This window comes from Heptranchias perlo, chromosome 17, assembly GCF_035084215.1.
Source record: "Heptranchias perlo isolate sHepPer1 chromosome 17, sHepPer1.hap1, whole genome shotgun sequence".
Lineage (NCBI taxonomy): Eukaryota > Metazoa > Chordata > Chondrichthyes > Hexanchiformes > Hexanchidae > Heptranchias > Heptranchias perlo.
This window is the reverse complement of record NC_090341.1, coordinates 60,507,974-60,528,024: the sequence shown is the minus strand read 5'-3', so window position 1 is coordinate 60,528,024 and position 20,051 is coordinate 60,507,974. Positions and strand designations below refer to the sequence as shown.

Sequence of the window (20,051 nt, the reverse complement as noted above, 5' to 3'; positions counted from 1 at the left end):
AGTCTGGTGTGTATAGTTATTATGGTGTGTATAGTTAGTTTTGGGTGTCTCGTTACTATTGGGTGTATAATTGGTATTGGTATATAGTTAGTATTTTGTGTATAGTTGTCATGATTTGTATCGTTAGCATTGTGTGTATAGTTAGTATTGGGCGTAATGTTAGTATTGTGTGTACAGTTATTCTGGTGTGTATAGTTAGTGTTGTGTGTATAGTTAGTCTGGTGTGTATAGTTAGTATTGGGTGTATAGTTATTATTTGGAGTATAGTTATTCTGCTGGGTCTTGTTAGTATTGTGTGTATCGTTAACATTGTGTGTATAGTTATTATGGTGTGTATAGTTAGCATTGTGTGTATCGATATTATGGTCTGTATTGTTAGTATTGGGTGTATAGTTAGTATGGTGTGTAGATAGTTAGCATTGTGTGTGTTGTTAGTATGATGTGTATAATTAGTAAGGTGTGTATAGTTATTATGGTGTGTATAGTTAGTATGCTGTGTATAGTTAGCATTGTGTGTATAGTTAGCATTGTGTGTATAGTTAGCATTGTGTGTATCGTTAGTATGGTGTGTATAGTTAGTACTGTGTGTATAGTTGGTGTTGGGTGCATGGTTAGTATTGTGTTTTTAGTTAGTATTGGGCATATAGTTATTATTGTGTGTATAGTTGTTATGGTGTGTATAGTTAGTACTGTGTGTATAGTTGGTGTTGGGTGCATGGTTAGTATTGGGCATATAGTTATTATTGTGTGTATAGTTAGTATTGTGTGTATAGTTAGTATTGGGTGTATAGTTAGTATTGAGCATATAGTTAGTATGGTGTGTTTCGTTAGTATTGGGTGTATGGCTATTATGGTGTGTATAGTTATTATTGGGAGTACAGTTAGTATGGTGTGTCTAGTTGGTATTGTGTGTATCGTTAGTATTGTGTGTATAGTTATTTTGGTGTGTATAGTTAGTCTGGTGTGTATTGTTAGTATGGTGTGTATAGTTATTATGGTCTGTATAGATAGCATTGTGTGTATAGTTAGTATTGTGTGAATCGTTGGTATGGTGTGTATACTTAGCATTGTGTGTATAGTTATTATGGTGTGTATAGTCAGCATTGTGTGTCTAGTTAGTATGGTGTGTATAGTTATTATGGTATGTATAGTTAGCATTCTGTGCATAGTTAGTATTGTGTGTATAGTTAGTGTGGTGTGTATCGTTATTGTGGTGTGTATAGTTAGTATTGGGTGTATAGTTAGCATTATGTGTATAATTCGTATTGTGTGTATAGTTCGTATTGTGTGTATAGTTAATATGGTGTGTATAGTTCGCATTCTGTGTATAGTTAGTATTGTGTGTATAGTTAGTGTGGTGTGTATCGTTATTGTGGTGTGTATAGTTAATATGGTGTGTATTGTTAGTATGGGGTGTATAGTTCGCATTGTGTGCAACTAGTATCGTGTCTGCAGTGAATTTTAAGCAGTTCCAGCTCCTGTCCCAAAGTGCTGTCCGTGATGGAAAGAAGGCAGGTATTCTTGCATAGAAGAGGCAAAGGACAACAGTGCACTAATGGCAGCACTAATATATCGGGAGAGGAGAAATAGTACAGGGCAGGAATAAGTAAATAAGTGGAAGTGTTTCCAGCGAATGGGAATGCACTCATGTGATTGGGACTGACTGTAAGGCGAAGAACCGGAGAACAAAGGCCAAGGAAGAAATCAAGTTTGTGGATCAGTGAGCCGCAGGCCTCTGAGACACAGCAAGAGAGAGCGAGGAGTGAAGCAATGTGGATAAACAGGGTGGGAAATCTATTGCTATGTCTCATGATTTTAAGGGATTTATTAATATCTGACTGGGTTTTTTATGGTATAAATGTTGTTTGTGCAGCTAGATGTTCAGCTTGGTCAGAAATAAAATGGAAGCTCGAACCACTTTGAAGAATTGAATGCAGTGATGTGACTGGTTGAAATTGCAGCCATTCTGTATCTGTCCTCACAGTAGAAGACACTAATAATATACCAACAATCGTAGAAAATCAAGGGGCAAAGGGGAGGGAGGAACTAAAAACAATCACTATCACTAGAGAAAAAGTACTAGGTAAACTAATGGGTCTAAAGGCTGACAAGTCCCCTGGACCTGATGGCTTGCATCCGAGGGTCTTAAAGGAAGTGGCTACAGAGAAAGTGGATGCATTGGTTGTAATCTTCCAGAATTCACTAGATTCTGGAAAGGTCCCAGCGGATTGGAAAACCGCAAACATAACACCCCTGTTCAAGAAGGGAGTGAGTCAGAAAGCAGGTAACTATAGACCAGTTAGCCGAACATCTGTCATTGGGAAAATGCTAGAATCCATTATTAAGGAAGTAGTAGCAGGACATTTGGAGACTCATAATACAATCAAGGAGAGTCAACATGGTTTTATGAAGGGGAAATTGTGTCTGACAAATTTATTAGAGTTCTTTGAGGAAGTAACGGGCAGGGTGGATAAAGGGGAACCAATGGATGCAGTATATTAGGATTTCCAAAAGGCATTCGATAAGGTGCCACATAAAAGATTACTGCACAAGAGCTCATGGTGTTGGGGGTAATATACTGGCATGGATAGAGGATTGGCTAACTAACAGAAAACAAAGAGTCGGGATGAAAGGGTCATTTTCAAAATGGCAATCTGTAACTAGTGGGGTGCCGCAGGGCTCAGTGCTGGGGCCTCAACTATTTACAATATATATCAATGACTTGGATGAAGGAACAGAGTGTCTTGTGGCCACATTTGCTGATGATACAAAGATAGGTGGAAAAGCAAGTTGTGATGAGGACACAAAGTGTCTACAAAGGGATATTGACAGGTTAAGCGAATGGGCAAAAATTTGGCAGATGGAATATAATGTGGGAAAATGTGAAGTCATCCACTTTGGGAGGAAAAATAAAAAAGCAAAATATTATTTGAATGGAGAAATGCTACAAAATGCTGCGGTACAGAGGGATCTGGGTGTCCTCGTACATGAAACACAAAAAGTCAACATACAGGTGCAGCAGGTAATCCGGAAGGCAAACAGAATATTGGCCTTTATTTCTAGGGGGATGGAATATAAAAGCAGGGAAGTCATGCTACAACTGTACAGGGTGCTGGTGAGACCACACCTGGAGTACTGCATACAGTTCTGGTGCCCTTATTTAAGGACATACTTGCATTGGAGGCAGTTCAGAGAAGATTCACTCGGTTGATTCCGGGTATGGAAGGGTTGTCTTATGAGGAAAGATTGAACAGGTTGGGTCTATACTCATTGGAGTTTAGAAGAATGAGAGGAGATCTTATTGAAACATACAAGATTCTGAGGGGACTCGATAGGGTAGATGCTGAGAGGATGTTACCCCTCATGGGGGAATTTAAAACTGGGGGGCATAGTCTCAGAATAAGGGGTCACCCATTTAAGATGGAAATGAGGAGGAATTTCTTCTCCCAGAGGGTCGTGAATCTTTGGAATTTTTTATCCCAAAAAGCTGTGGAGGCTGAGTCATTGAATACATTCAAGGCTGAGTTAGACAAATTTTTGATCAGCAAAGGAGTCAAAGGATATGGGGAAAATGCAGGAAAGTGGAGTTGAGGTAAAAATCAGATCAGCCATGATCTCATTAAATGGCGGAGCAGGCTTGAGGGGCTGATTGGTCTACTCCTGCTCCTATCTCTTATGGTCTTATGGTCTGTCACCTACACCTGCAAAAGTGAAAGTAGGTGACAAAGAAACCGTGCAGAAGCCCCTCAGCAGGAACAAGCCAGCATGTTGCTGGTGCAAATGGTGGGCCCTCTGCATCTGAATCACCGGCAGATCGCGAGTCATCCAAATCCCTGCAGGTCCCCTTTACAATCCAGCCAACATGCTGCCTCCCTCCATGAGTAGCGCACAGGGTCGAGATCTTGCAGGCACTGTCCATCAACGAGGGCTCAGTACAACGACGCATCACATAAATCCAAATAAGTTCAATTCGAGAATTGTAGAAAGAACAGTGAAAGGAAGTACGCCTTAAATAGTAAGGCTCTTAACCAAGTACAGGTACAGGCTCGGGTTAACAGCCCTGGTCGGACGGATTCCTGCTGTTTCATCAAGTTGATCTCCCACTTCCAACCTCCCCGCCCGGTCAAACAGCCTTTTTTAACCCTCTCCTCCCTCCTTCCTCCCCCATCATAGTCCCTCACTCCCCTCTCCTCCCTCCCTCCTTCCTATTCCCTCACTCCTCCCTCCTATTCCCTCACTACTCCATCCCTCCTTCCCTCTGTCCATCACTCCTCCTTCTTGCTGATGTTTGCTCACTGACCATCATTGTACTGAAATGTGATTCCTCCTATTGCAGTTTGGCTGTGGTGTTGGATTGACGCTGTGAGACTATCGGTTGGAGTTGTTGGGGGTAGCTCGCCCGAAAGGTGACTGTCCAGCCTTTCCTCACCTTTGAATGGATGTGGAAGGCTGATTGCCGATGGTTTTGGGCACCCCTTTGTGCTCCGAGGGTACCTTGCCTTCTGTGCTGGTGGTCAGTTGGCATTCCTTTGTCTCCATGTCGACCATGGTGTTGTGAAGCTGTGCCTGTTCAGACCATGCACCGCATCAATCACATGCTGGGGTACAGTCTGTTTGCTTCTCCTCCTGTTGCTGTGCTCTGGTAAATTCAGGTGAGGGAGGAGAGCATCTGTCACTGCAGCATCTGTCCAATGCAGCAAACTTGCTGATGCCGAACAAGTCTCCTGCAATTGACAGAAATCACCAAGTTCAAGTCCCTGATTGGGAGTGCAGTGCTGTGAGATCATGACTCCGGGTTTGATGGACCTCCATTACTCCTGCAGTGCTGTGAGAATGTGACTCCGGGTTTGATGGACCTCCATTACTCCTGCAGTGCTGTGAGAATGTGACTCCGGGTTTGATGGACCTCCATTACTCCTGCAGTGCTGTGAGATCATGACTCCGGGTTTGATGGACCTCCGTTACTCCTGCAGTGCTGTGAGAATGTGACTCCGGGTTTGATGGACCTCCATTACTCCTGCAGTGCTGTGAGATCACGACTCCGGGTTTGATGGACCTCCATTACTCCTGCAGTGCTGTGAGATCATGACTCCGGGTATGATGGACCTCCATTACTCCTGCAGTGCTGTGAGAATGTGACTCCGAGTTTGATGGACCTCCATTACTCCTGCAGTGCTGTGAGAATGTGACTCCGGGTTTGATGGACCTCCATTACTCCTGCAGTGCTGTGAGATCATGACTCCGGGTTTGATGGACCTCCATTACTCCTGCAGTGCTGTGAGATCATGACTCCGGGTTTGATGGACCTCCGTTACTCCTGCAGTGCTGTGAGATCGTGACTCCGGGTTTGATGGACCTCCGTTACTCCTGCAGTGCTGTGAGAATGTGACTCCGGGTTTGATGGACCTTGAATACTCCCTTCTGGCTGGGATGCAATCACCTGAGGCACTGTTGCTCTGTCAGATCCATGATGCTGCTAATGGCAGAATATTCACCTATAGCTCTGCCTCCTGTACCCTCCTGTTCCGTAAACAGGACCCTTGTTATAGGCAACAAGTTCCTGATCTCACACCTATTTCAACTGGGCCTGCCATGGATGCAAAAAGAGAACGGCAAGAATGGGAAACATTGCACCATGGACGTTCGCTGGAATATAACGTGTTCAATCCTGGTCCATCGTGTGGGCATCACTAACAATGGCAGCGCCTGAAGCTGGGGAAGATGTTCAGGGGAGCTGCACTCAAAACTCTTGTCTTGTAAAACATCCTTCACCCGTGTAGTGAACGTCATGCACTGAGAAAGTTCTAGAGCCTGCTGTGTGGTTACTGTGTCTACAACAGTAAATACAGTGGGCTTCATTTAAAACAGGCTTGCCCACCCAGAGTAAACTCTTCAGCACATGTAGGAGATTGGCTAGTCTGTACCAGGTCTCCCCGATTCCCCAGGTCTCCACAATCCCTCAGAACTGATTAACCTGCTTACAATGGCCATCAACCTCACTGGACAAAGAAGCTCTTACTACAGACAAGACCTCAATCAGCTTGTACTATGTTGTGTTATTGTAATATCCTCCTTTGTGCTGATATTTATGCTGCTGATGACTGTAGGAAGGAGGGGTTTGTTCTAAAGATGTGTGGGATGTGACTGGAGTACAAGTGACCCTATGATTAACCCTAATCCAGTCATCTTGTGATCTCACTGGTTAACCTAACCATAACACAGTGTCTCTGTGATCTCACTTTTTAACCTAACACTAACCCAGTGTCCCTGTGACTTTAATGGTTAACCTAACTCTAATCGTGTTACCTCACCAGTGGTTTGTGTGGGTCGAACCTTCATTTGAAACATCTGATCACTGTTCCCATCTGCAGCAGAACTATTGGGAAATGACAGGAATATCTGGGAGGAAGACGTCAGCAGAGAAGCTGTACACTCGAGCGATCCCATAAGATCTGGGCTCTGAGTGACCACCTTCTCCGTGTTCACCAAGTTTCACCCATTGATGGGTTTCCATTCACTAACATTACTGTACTACAAGTAGACCTGTCAGCTACACTTGCTGTTTGGAATCTATTCAAAGCAAGGCCTGCGTTTCCATTGTACAAACTCACACCAATGTCAATGTTGCTCTCCTTGTCTTTCCAAGGGAGTAGACACAAGGCTATAACTTGACCATGGAGGAGTCAATGTGAGTGGCTGAGGACCTCATACCTTCTGTGCAGATTGCAGGAGGGCCGAGTCCAGCAACCCCTCAATAGCACTCACCCCTTGTCTCCGTGTTTCTCCAGGTGAATCGGACCTGATCTATAATCTGATCCTGGATTCAGGGATCACTGCCAAATTAGTGGAGAAAGTCTGGAAGAATCACGATTTGCACACGTAAGTTCTAGGTCCTGCTCGGATTATTGAGGCAGATGAGATAAAGGACACAGGGCTTTTGTCACAGCACAAGGCAGTGCTTTGTGAGGAGAGAATAACAAGGCTACAGAGAGTGACCGTCACTCCATTAGTGACAGCAACAGGAGACACACAAGGAGTGGAATAAAAATGGTTTGTTCCAGCTCCCCGATGGCTTGGCTGGTTAGCTGATTTATAGAATAAAAGGACATTCACAAACTCGACTCCTGAACTGTACTGAGTCAGATGTTAAATTGCTTTGTTAAAGATTCACACAACAGTAACTTACATTTATATAGCACCTTTAACGTAGTAAAATATCCGAGGAACTTTTCCTGTCGGTGCAGCTCCCGCACGACAGTGTTGTCATCTGAGACTCTGTTACACCCAGATTTCTGGAGGATGTGTTGGACTGTGAGGATTTGTTGTCTTGTCTCACTGCCCTTTCTGTGCTCTGAGCAAGTACAGGGTGAAATATGTGAGACGTGTCCGTCTCACCAAAGTCTCTGGCTGCAGCTAGTTCTTAGGAAAATTAATATTTTCCCTCTCTGCAAGTCAGATGACATTTAGTGCCTAAAGCAACAGAACCCAGTCAGAGACAGAGGCGTATAAATTAGACAGGAAAGGCAATGATCCCTGCACCGGAACGGGTAGAGCTGAGGCACACCCGATACTGGGCTGTGGGCCTCATTTACAGATGCTTGCTGGGCCTCCCCAGGCAGCTCGCCAACGAATCAGGTTTGAATTTCAGGCCTCTGTGTTGCCGGCAGTGACCCTCAGGTAGGTGTGGGGGGAGGTGATTGGGAGGGGGCAGGCCCTGCAGTGACCCTCAGGTAGGTGTGTTGGGAGGAGGGGGCAGGCAGTGGTCTGCGGCCCTGCAGTGGGGCCGGGAGAAGCAGCAGTGCTCTTCCTGGCTCCACATTCAGGTAAATATTTTTTTAAAACCTTCCCTTTCTTGACGGCGGCCTGCAGTCCCTTTAAGGAGCTTCGGTTCAGCCACATGTAGACCTGGATTTCCTGAATGCAGCCAGCAGTGTTCAGGGCAGTCACATTTTGGATAAGGGGGCCTCAAATTGGCATCAGGCCTCAAGTTAGTGCCTGCAGCCTTTCCCGAACCATTCTGTGGACTCTGGGAGTTATGCAGTTCTCATCTCAGTTGTGATTAAAGTGACCAACCTTGCCCGTTTATATTAACCATGGTTATGCTCAGCTCACTTTGTGTTCACTTTGTACCAGGGAAGCAATGTTATAAAGTCATTTGGTGCAAGAGGATTCAAATGAGACTCGTGCAGGAAAAAATCAGCGCGAGCATCCAAAGACAAGCAAATGTCTGTCAGAACTGAGAGTCCACTGATGAATGTGATTTTGTTGAACTGAGCACTAACTCAATTTGTCTTTATCCCCCCTTTCTCTCTGTCTCTTTTTCTCACTTGCCCCTCTTTTGGGGTCTCTCCCTGTTGCTGTCTCACCCTTTTCTGTGTGTGTTTCTCTCTCCCTATATCTCTTCCCTTTCTCACTCTTTACTGTCTTTGTATCTCCCCCTCTTTCTGTGTATCTCTCTCTCTCTCTCTCCCCCCCGTCTATCTTCATTTTGTCTCTCCATCTCTTCCTTTCACTCTGTTCCACTTTGTTTCACTCATTCTTCCTTTTGTCTTTCTCTCTCTCTCTCTCTCTCTCTCTCGATCACTCTCTCTCACGCACACGATTTTAGCCTGGGCCTGCTTGCGGTTTTTGTGGCCACTGATGGAGGAATCACAAGAGTTTTTCCAGCCAAGTGAGTATCCATTTTTTTCTCCAAAATTGGACTTTCTTATTGCAAAATCTGTGTCAGATGCCCAGAAAACAGTTCAAAAAGCCAGATTAATGCATCGGCAGAGACCCAATTACAGGGTAATCTGATTGGGAGACCGAAGGGTGTGGACTCACCAGCATTTCTAGACCTCGGAGTTACCCCACACTCTCCCTCGGAGTTACCTCACACTCTCCCTCGGAGTTACCCCACACTCTCCCTCGGAGTTACCCCACTCTCCCTCGGAGTTACCCCACACTCTCCCTCGGAGTTACCCCACTCTCCCTCGGAGTTACCCCACACTCTCCCTCGGAGTTACCCCACTCTCCCTCGGAGTTACCCCACACTCTCCCTCGGAGTTACCCCACACTCTCCCTCGGAGTTACCCCACTCTCCCTCGGAGTTACCCCACACTCTCCCTCGGAGTTACCCCACACTCTCCCTCGGAGTTACCCCACACTCTCCCTCGGAGTTACCCCACACTCTCCCTCGGAGTTACCCCACACTCTCCCTCGGAGTTACCCCACACTCTCCCTCGGAGTTACCCCACACTCTCCCTCGGAGTTACCCCACTCTCCCTCGGAGTTACCTCACACTCTCCCTCGGAGTTACCCCACACTCTCCCTCGAAGTTACCCCAAACTCTCCCTCGGAGTTACCCCACACTCTCCCTCGGAGTTACTCCACACTCTCCCTCGGAGTTACTCCACACTCTCCCTCGGAGTTACCCCACACTCTCCCTCGGAGTTACCCCACAATCTTCCGCAGAGTTATCCCACTCTCCCTCGGAGTTACCGCATACTCTCCCTCGGAGTTACCCCGCATTCTTCCTCGGAGTTACTCCACACTCCCTGGGAGTTACTCCACACACTCCCTCGGAGTTACTCCACACACTCCCTCGGAGTTACCCCACACTATCCCTCGGAGTTACTGCACACTCCCTCGGAATTACCGCACACTCTCCCTCGGAGTTACCCCACACTCCCTCGGAGTTACCCCACACTCTCCCTCGGAGTTACCTCACACTCTCCCTCGGAGTTACCCCACACTCTCCCTCGGAGTTACCTCACACTCTCCCTCGGAGTTACCCCACACTCTCCCTCGGAGTTACCCCACACTCTCACTCGGAGTTACCATCACGCTGTCACTCGGAGTTACCCCACACTCTCCCTCGGAGTTACCATCACGCTGTCACTCGGAGTTACCCCACACTCTCTCTCAGAGTTACCCCTCAATGTCCCTCGGAGTTACCGCGCACTCTCCCTCGGAGTTACCCCACAGTCTCCCTCGGAGTTACCCCCGCTCTCCCTCGGAGTTACCCCACACTCTCCCTCGGAGTTACCCCCGCTCTCCCTCGGAGTTACCCCACACTCTCCCTCGGAGTTACCCCACACTCCCTCGGAGTTACCCCACACTCTCCCTCAGAGTTACCCCACACCATCCCTCGGAGTTACCCCACACCGTCCCTCGGAGATACTGCATCCCTCCCTCGGAGTTACCGGCAAGCTGCGCTGTGAAGGAGTTGAATGTACTTTCTCTCCCACATCCCTCGTTTGTTAAAGTTGCGCAGGCTCAGGTGGGCTGTCCAGGAGGGAAAACAGCGCTGTTTATAAGCAGAATGTGATCAAGCGGGAGTCAGCCTGAGGGATCAGAGTGGGAACATAGGAACATAGGAACAGGAGGAGGCCATTCAGCCCCTCGTGCCTGCTCCGCCATTTGATAAGATCATGGCTGATCTGTGATCTAGCTCCATATACCTGCCTTTGGCCCTTAATACCTTTGGTTGCCAAAAAGCTATCCATCTCACATTTAAATTTAGCAATTGAGCTCGCATCAATTGCTGTTTGCGGAAGAGAGTTCCAAACTTCTACAACCCTTTGTGTGTAGAAATGTTTTCTAATCTCGCTCCTGAAAGGTCTGGCTCTAATTTTTAGACTGTGCCCCCTACTCCTAAAATCCCCAACCAGTGAAAATAGTTTCTCTCTATCCACCCTATCCATTCCCCTTAATATCTTATAAACTTCGATCAGATCACCCCTTACCCTTCTAAACTCTAGAGAATACAACCCCAATTTGTGTAATCTCTCCTCGTAACTTAACCCTTGAAGTCCGGCTATCACTCGAGTAAACCTAGTTGGAGTATTTATCACACCCGACTGCTCTGAGAGGGAATCTTAAGGAATGGGTGGCGGGAGGTTGAAACAGGAAAATTAAACTCAACAAAAATGGTGCATAAACGAGTTTTGGAAGTCTTAAACTATCTCGATTTAGATCTTGAAGAGGGAAGGGAAACAGCCAGAAGTTATGGGACGCGTTGGAACATAGCATAGAATAGAATTAAAGTCGTATAGTGAAAGTATTAGCAATTACAGGATAGATTAAAGAGCAGGACCTTGAGGATGGGAGTCTGCAGTGCCATGTGTGAGTCAGTATAGGAATAGTGAGACATGTAATTTAGATACATGGCTGGAGAGATGGTGAAAGTGGGAAGGGTTCAGATTCCTGGGACATTGGGACCCATTCTGGGGCAGGAGTGGCCTGTACGGGATGGACAGAGGCTGGAGAGATGGTGTAAGAGGGAAAGATTGAGGTTCCTGGGATACTGGGGCCAGTTCTGGGGCAGGAGTGGCCTGTACGGGATGGACAGAGGCTGGAGAGATGGTGTAAGAGGGAAAGATTGAGGTTCCTGGGATACTGGGGCCAGTTCTGGGGCAGGAGTGGCCTGTACGGGATGGACAGAGGCTGGAGAGATGGTGTAAGAGGGAAAGATTGAGGTTCCTGGGATACTGGGGCCAGTTCTGGGGCAGGAGTGGCCTGTACGGGATGGACGGGCTCCACCTGAAGAATATCCTTGCTGGAGAGTACTGGACGTGGGGGAGGGTTAAAACCAATATGGCGGGGTAGGGAGGAAACAAGGTGAGGAAGCAGAGAGGAAAACAAACAGGGCAAGAGGTGTAGGCCACAGTTACACTGAGTGCAGTTTTGGGGGCCCCGATGTAAAATGGACAGAAACCATAAGTTGTGAGGAAAGAGTTGAGAGACTGGGACCATTCCCACTGGAGCAGAGAAGACGAAGATTTTTTAAATTATGAATGAACATAAGAACATAAGAAATAGGAGCAGGAGTAGGTCATATGGCTCCTCGAGCCTGCTCCGCCATTCAATCAGATCATGGCTGATCATCTACCTCAACTCCACTTTCCTGCCTGATCCCAATATCCCTCGATTCCCCTAGAGTCCAAAAAACTATCAATCTCAGCCTTGAATATACTCAATGACTCAGCATCCACAGCCCTCTGAGGTAGAGCATTCCAAAGATTCACAACCCTCTGAGTGAAGAAATTTCTCCTCATTTCAGTCTTAAATGGCCAACCCATTATCCTGTGACTGTGCCCCCTAGTTCTAGACTCTCCAGCCAGGGGAAACAATCTCAGCATCGACCCTGTCAAGCCCCCTTATAATCTTACATGTTTCAATGAGATCATCTCTCATTCTTCTAAACTGCAGAGGGTATAGGCCCATTCTACTTAATCTCTCCTCATAGGACAACCCTCTCATCCCAGGAATCAATGTAGTGAACCTTCGTTGCACCGCCTCTAAGGCAAGTATATCCTTCCTTAGATAAGGAGACCAAAACTATACACAGTACTCCAGGTGAGGTCTCACCAAAGCCCTGGACAATTGTAGTAAGACTTCCTTACTCTTGTACTCCAATCCCCTTGCAATAAAGGCCATCATGTCATTTGCCTTCCTAATTGCCTGCTGTACCTGCATACCTAACATTTTGTGTTTCTTGTACCAGGACTCCCAAGTCTCTCTAGACAACAACATTTAATAGTTTCTCACCATTTAAAAAAAATTCTGTTTTTCTATTCTTCCTACCAAAGTGAATAACCTCACATTTCCCCACATTATACTCCATCTGCCACCTTCTTGCCCACTCACTTAACCTGTCTATATCCCTTTGCAAACTCTTTGGTTCCTCCTCACAACTTACTTTCCCATCTAGCTTTGTGTCGTCAGCAAAATTGGATACATTACACTTGGTCCCTTCATCTAAGTCATTAATATAGATTGTAAATAGCTGAGGCCCAAGCACTGATCCTTGCGATACCCCACTAGTTACAACCTGACAACCTGAGAATGACCCTACACTTTCTTTTCTGTCCGTTAATCAATCCTCTATCCATACTAATATGTTACCCCCAACCCCATGAGCCCATAGAAACATAGAAAATAGAAGCAGGAGTAGGCCATTCGGCCCTTCGAGCCTGCTCCGCCATTCAGTATGATCATGGCTGATCCTCTATCTCAATACCATATTCCCGCTCTCTCCCCATCCCCCTTGTTGCCTTTTGTGTCTAGAAATCTATCTAGCTCCTTCTTAAATATATTCAGTGACTTGGCCTCCACAGCCTTCTGTGGTAGAGAATTCCACAGGTTCACCACCCTCTGAGTGAAGAAATTTCTCCTCATCTCAGTCCTAAATGTCCTACCCCGTATCCTGAGACTGTGACCCCCTCGTTCTGGACACCCCAGCCAGGGGAAACATCCTCCCTGCATCCAGTCTGTCTAGCCCTGTCAGAGTTTTATATGTTTCAATGAGATCCCCTCTCATTCTTCTAAACTCGAGTGAATACAGGCCGAGTCGACCCAATCTCTTCTCATACGACAGTCCTGCCATCCCAGGAATCAGTCTGATGAACCTTTGCTGCACTCCCTCTATGGCAAGTATATCCTTTCTTAGGTAAGGAGACCAAAACTGCACACAATACTCCAGGTGTGGTATCACCAAGGCCCTGTATAACTGCAGTAAGACATCCTTGCTCCTGTACTCAAATCCTCTTGCAATGAAGGCCAACATACCATTTGCCTTCCTAACCGCTTGCTGCACCTGCATGTTTGCTTTCAATGACTGGTGTACAAGGACACCCAGGTCCCTTTGTACATCAACATTTCCCAATCTATCACCATTTAAATAATACTCTGCCTTTCTGTTTTTCCTTCCGAAGTGGATAACTTCACATTTATCCACATTATACTGCATCTGCCGTGTATTTGCCCACTCACTCAACTTGTCCAAATCGCCTTGAAGCCTCTTTGCATCCTCCTCACAGCTCACGATCCCACCTAGTTTTGTGTCGTCAGCAAACTTGGAAATATTACATTTGGTTCCCTCATCCAAATCATAGATATATATTGTGAATAGCTGGGGCCCAAGCACTGATCCCTGCGATACCCCACGAGTCACTGCCTGCCACCCCGAAAAAGACCCATTTATTCCTACTCTCTGTTTCCTGTCTGTTGACCAATTTTCAATCCATGCCAGTATATTACCCCCAATCCCACGTGCTTTAATTTTGCACACTAACCTCTTTATCAAAGGCCTTCTGAAAATCCAAATAAACCACATCCACTGGTTCTCCCTTATCTATTCTACCAGTTACATCCTCAAAAAACTCCAGTAGGTTTGTCAAACATGATTTCCCTTTCATAAATCCATGTTGACTTTGTCTAATCCCGTTGATATTTTCTAAGTGTCCTGTTATCACATCCTTTATAATAGACTCTAGCATTTTCCCTACCACTGATGTTAGGCTGTAGTTCCCTGTTTTCTCTCTCCCTCCTTTTTCAAATGGTGGGGTTACATTTGCCACCCTCCAATCTGCAGATTATCAGGCCCTGGGGATTTATCAGCTTTCAGTCCCATTAATTTCTCCAGCACTATTTTTTTACTAATACTAATTTCCTTTAATTCCTCCTTCTCACTAGTCCCTTGGTTCCCTAGCATTTCTGGGAAGTTATTTGTGTCCTCTTCCGTGACGACAGAACCAAAGTATTTGTTTAATTGTTCTGCCATTTCCTTGTTCCCCATTATAAATTCTCCCATTTCTGACTGTAAGGGACCTACATTTGTCTTCACTAATCTTTTTCTTTTTACATACTTGTAGAAGCTTTTACAGTCCACTTTTATGTTCCTTGCATGTTTCCTCTCTCACTCTATTTTTCCCCTCTTAATCAATCTCTTGGTCCTTTTTTGCTGAATTCTAAACTCTCCCAATCCTCAGGCATGTTACTTTTTCTGGCAACTTTATATGACTCCTCTTTGGATCTAATACTATCCTTAATTTCTTTTGTTCGTCACTTTTCCTTTTGTGTTTTTGCACCAGAAAGGAATGTATAATTGTTGCAATTCATGCATTCGTTCCTTAAATGTTAGCGATTGCCTATCCACTGTCATGCCTTTTAATGAAGCTCCCCAATCTATCATAGTCAACTCACTCCTCATACCTTCATAGTTTCCTTTGTTTAGATTTCGGACCCTAGTTTCGGATTGGACTACTTCACTTTCCATCTTAATGAAGAATTCTATATGTTATGGGTCACTCTTCCCTAAAGGACCCCGCACAAGATTATTAATTAACCCCTTCTCATTGCACAATACCCAATCTAGGATAGCCTGTTCCCTGGTTGGCTCCTCAACGTACTGATCTAAAAAACCATCTCCGACACACTCCAGGAATTCATCCTCCACAGTATTATTACTAATTTGGTTTGCTAATTATCTTGTATAACAACCTTCTATGTGGCTCCTTAAAATCCTAATATACCACAGCCACTGCTTCCCCTTTATCTACCCTGTTAGTTACATCCTCAAAAAACTCTAATAAATTTGTCAAACACGATTTCCCTTTCATAAAACCATGTTGACTCTCCCTAATCATATTATGATTTTCTAAGTGCCCTGTTATCACTTCCTTAATAATGGATTCCAGCATTTTCCTGATGACTGATGTCAGGCGAACAGGCCTGTCGTTCCCTGTTTTCCAGCTCCCTTTTTGATCGGGTGAATAGGGAAAGACTATTTCCTCGGGTTGGGGTGTTAGTGAAGAGGGGTTATCATTGTCAAATTGCCAATGAAGTGAGAGGTTAGGAAAATTTGTTTCATCATGGAATACTTTGCTACAGGGTGTGGATAAGTATTTGAAACAGGACGTCACATGGCTCTGGGAGAGAGCGGGGCAATGGGATTAGATTTGGAATTCTCGAACAAAGAGCCAGTGCAGACACAAGCTGTGCTCATTTCTCATTCTCTCTTTGACCCTGACATCCAAGGAAAGTGCAATGTTCTCCACAGTGGGAACTCCCGTTCCAATTATTTTACCTTTAGTTACAAAACATTTCGTGAATTCATTTTCCAAAACGGCTTCTTTGCCCGGAATGTCATGATGAATATTCAGGAGCAAACTACTTATGAAAGTGCGTGGACATGATTTTTGATGAACCATTAATGGACCATGAGCAGAGTTTTTCAAATCAGAAACACCCAGTTGGGGGGATGGTCCGATGTACCTGAATTGGCCGTGAAAGGTGTTTGTGTAAGGAGTACAGACAGTAAGAATGATGCGGTCGACCACGACTAGCCTCTCACTGAGTGATGTGTGTTCACAGGGCAGCAGAAGAATGGACTGAGGATCCAGAACCATTCAGTGCGAGCTACTACAGGAGAAGTCTGGACAGGCCTGGCTTCCTCTTCAGCACACCCTACACTGAATGTACGTCTTCTGCGGAGAACCCAGGCTCATGTTTGACTTGTAATTTAAGTGAGGGGTTTACACATCTCCTGACATTTGTTCCCTGCAATGACTGTTCACACAGTGTTCCTCGAGCTCCTCCAAAACAAGGAATGGCATCAAGGTCCAACTCACTGACTTATGTCACACATCGTATTCATCCAATTAGAGATAACACCAGGGCTCAGTGTCACACATTAATAGAGGGTCTCACAGGGTCTCAGTGTCACACATTAATAGAGGGTCTCACAGGGTCTCAGTGTCACACATTAATAGAGGGTCTCACAGGGTCTCAGTGTCACACATTAATAGAGGGTCTCACAGGTCTCAGTGTGACACATTAATAGAGGGTCTCACAGGGTCTCAGTGTGATCTATCAATAGAGGGTCTCACAGGGTCTCAGTGTGATACATGAACACAGGGTTTCATTGTGATACATCAACAGAAGGTCTCACAGGGTCTCAGTGTGACACATTAATAGAGGGTCCCACAGGGTCTCAGTGTGACACATTAATAGAGGGTCCGACAGGGTCTCAGTGTGACACATTAATAGAGGGTCCGACAGGGTCTCAGTGTGACACATTAATAGAGGGTCTCACAGGGTCTCAGTGTGACACATTAATAGAGGGTCCGACAGGGTCTCAGTGTGACGCATTAATAGAGGGTCCGACAGGGTCTCAGTGTGACACATTAATAGAGGGTCCGACAGGGTCTCAGTGTGACGCATTAATAGAGGGTCCGACAGGGTCTCAGTGTGACGCATTAATAGAGGGTCCGACAGGGTCTCAGTGTGACACATTAATAGAGGGTCCGACAGGGTCTCAGTGTGACACATTAATAGAGGGTCTCACAGGGTCTCAGTGTGACGCATTAATAGAGGGTCCCCAAGGGTCTCAGTGTGACGCATTAATATAGGGTCCGACAGGGTCTCAGTGTGACACATTAATAGAGGGTCTCACAGAGTCTCAGTATGGCACGTTAATAGAGGGTCCGACAGGGTCTCAGTGTGACACATTAATAGAGGGTCTCACAGAGTCTCAGTATGGCACGTTAATAGAGGGTCTCACAGGTTGTCTGTGTGTCACGTGAATCGAGGGTCCCACAGGGCCTCAGTATGACATATTAATAGAGGCTGCTAAAGGGTCTCAGTGTGACACATTAATAGAGGGTCTCATAGGGTCTCAGTGTGACACATTAATAGAGGGTCTCATAGAGTCTCAGTGTGACACATTAATAGAGGGTCCCACAGGTCTCAGTGTGACTCATTAATAGAGGGTCCCACAGCATCTCAGGTGACACATTAATGCAGGGTCCCACAGGGTCTTACTGTGACACATTAATAGAGGGTCCGAAAAGCTCTCAGTGTGACTCATTAATAGAGGGTCTCACAGGGTCTCAGTGTGACACATTTAAAGTGGGTCCCACAGGGTCTCAGTGTGACACATTAATCGAGGGTCTCACAGGGTCTCAGTGTGACACATTAATAGAGGGTCCCACAGGGTCTCAGTGTCACACATTAATAGAGGGTCCCACAGGGTCTCAGTGTGACACATTAATAGAGGGTCCCACAGGGTCCCAGTGTCATACATTAATAGAGGGTCCGACAGGGTCTCAGTGTGACACATTAATAGAGGGTCTCACAGGGTCTCAGTGTGACACATTAATAGAGGGTCCCACAGGGTCTCAGTGTCACACATTAATAGAGGGTCCCACAGGGTCTCAGTGTGACACATTAATAGAGGGTCCCACAGGGTCTCAGTGTGACACATTAATAGAGGGTCCCACAGGGTCTCAGTGTGACACATTAATAGAGGGTCCCACAGGGTCTCAGTGTCACACATTAATAGAGGGTCCGACAGGGTCTCAGTGTGACACATTAATAGAGGGTCTCACAGGGTCTCAGTGTGACACATTAATAGAGGGTCCCACAGGGTCTCAGTGTCACACATTAATAGAGGGTCCCACAGGGTCTCAGTGTGACACATTAATAGAGGGTCCCACAGCGTCTCAGTGTGACACATTAATAGAGGGTCCGACAGGGTCTCAGTGTGACTCATTAATAGAGGGTCTCACAGGGTCTCAGTGTGACACATTAATCGAGGGTCCGACAGGGTCTCAGTGTGACACATTAATAGAGGGTCTCACAGGGTCTCAGTGTGACACATTAATAGAGGGTCTCACAGGGTCTCAGTGTGATACATTAATAGAGGGTCCCACAGGGTCTCAGTGTGACACATTAATAGAGGGTCCCACAGGGTCTCAGTGTCACACATTAATAGAGGGTCCCACAGGGTCTCAGTGTGACACATTAATAGAGGGTCCCACAGGGTCTCAGTGTGACACATTAATAGAGGGTCCCACAGGGTCTCAGTGTGACACATTAATAGAGGGTCCCACAGGGTCTCAGTGTGACAGGCGTTTCTGCGGACGCAACCGAGACTCCAGGATGGTATGTTGCCTCCCTGGTGCAAGGGTCAAGGATGTCTCGGAGCAGCTGCAGGACATTCTGGAGGGGGAGGGTGAACAGCCAGTTGTCGTGGTGCATATAGGTACCAACGATATAGGTAAAAAACAGGATGAGGTCCTGCAAGCTGAATTTAGGGAGTTAGGAGTTAAACTCAAGAGTAGGACCTCAAAGGTAGTAATCTCAGGATTGCTACCAGTGCCACGGGCTAGTCAGAGTAGGAATGACAGGTTAGCTAAGATGAATACGTGGCTTGAGAGATGGTGCAAGAGGGAGGGATTCAAATTCCTGGGCCATTGGAACCGGTTCTGGGGGAGGTGGGACCAGTACAAATTGGACGGTCTGCATCTGGGCAGGACTGGAACCAATGTCCTAGGGGGAGTGTTTGCTAGTGCTGTTGGGGAGGGTTTAAACTAATGTGGCAGGGGGATGGGAACCGATGCAGGAAGTCAGTGGGAAATAAAGTGGTGACAGAAACAAAAGGCAGTAAGGGAGAGTGTACAGAACATGACCGGACAGATGGTCTGAGAAAGCAGGGCAAAGACCAAGGGAAGACTAGATTAAACTGCATTTATTTCAATGCAAGAAGTCTGATGGGCAAGGCAGATGAACTCAGGGCATGGATGGGTACATGGGACTGGGATGTTATAGCTATTACTGAAACATGGCTAAGGGAGGGGCAGGACTGGCAGCTCAATGTTCCAGGGTACAGATGCTATAGGAAAGATAGAGCAGGAGGTAAGAGAGGAGGGGGAGTTGCGTTCTTGATTAGGGAGAACATCACGGCAGTAGTGAGAGGGGATATATCCGAGGGTTCGCCCACTGAGTCCATATGGGTAGAACTGAAAAATAAGAAGGGAGAGATCACTTTGATAGGATTGTACTACAGACCCCCAAATAGTCAACGGGAAATTGAGGAGCAAATATATAAGGAGATTACAGACAGCTGCAAGAAAAATAGGGTGGTAATAGTAGGGGACTTTAACTTTCCCAACATTGACTGGGACAGCCATAGCATTAGGGGCTTGGATGGAGAGAAATTTGTTGAGTGTATTCAGGAGGAATTTCTCATTCAGTATGTGGATGGCCCGACTAGAGAGGGGGCAAAACTTGACCTCCTCTTGGGAAATAAGGAAGGGCAGGTGACAGAAGTGTTAGTGAGGGATCACTTTGGGACCAGTGATCATAATTCCATTAGTTTTAAGATAGCTATGGAGAAGGATAGGTCTGGCCCAAAAGTTAAAATTCTAAATTGGGGAAAGGCCAATTTTGATGGTATTAGACAGGAACTTTCAGAAGTTGATTGGGAGAGTCTGTTGGCAGGCAAA

General features: G+C 46.1%; 1 protein-coding gene across 2 annotated transcripts in view; it reads left to right on the top strand.

Moving 5' to 3' along the window:
- Window positions 1-20,051, top strand: part of cacna2d2a (calcium channel, voltage-dependent, alpha 2/delta subunit 2a) — a 1,119,650-nt gene that overhangs the window by 957,399 nt on the left and 142,200 nt on the right. For both annotated transcript variants that reach the window (XM_067999049.1, XM_067999048.1), the window contains exons 24-26: window positions 6,789-6,879; window positions 8,609-8,671; window positions 16,138-16,241. In XM_067999049.1, the coding sequence (XP_067855150.1) occupies window positions 6,789-6,879; window positions 8,609-8,671; window positions 16,138-16,241 (258 nt within the window). The remainder of the gene's footprint in view (window positions 1-6,788; window positions 6,880-8,608; window positions 8,672-16,137; window positions 16,242-20,051) is intronic.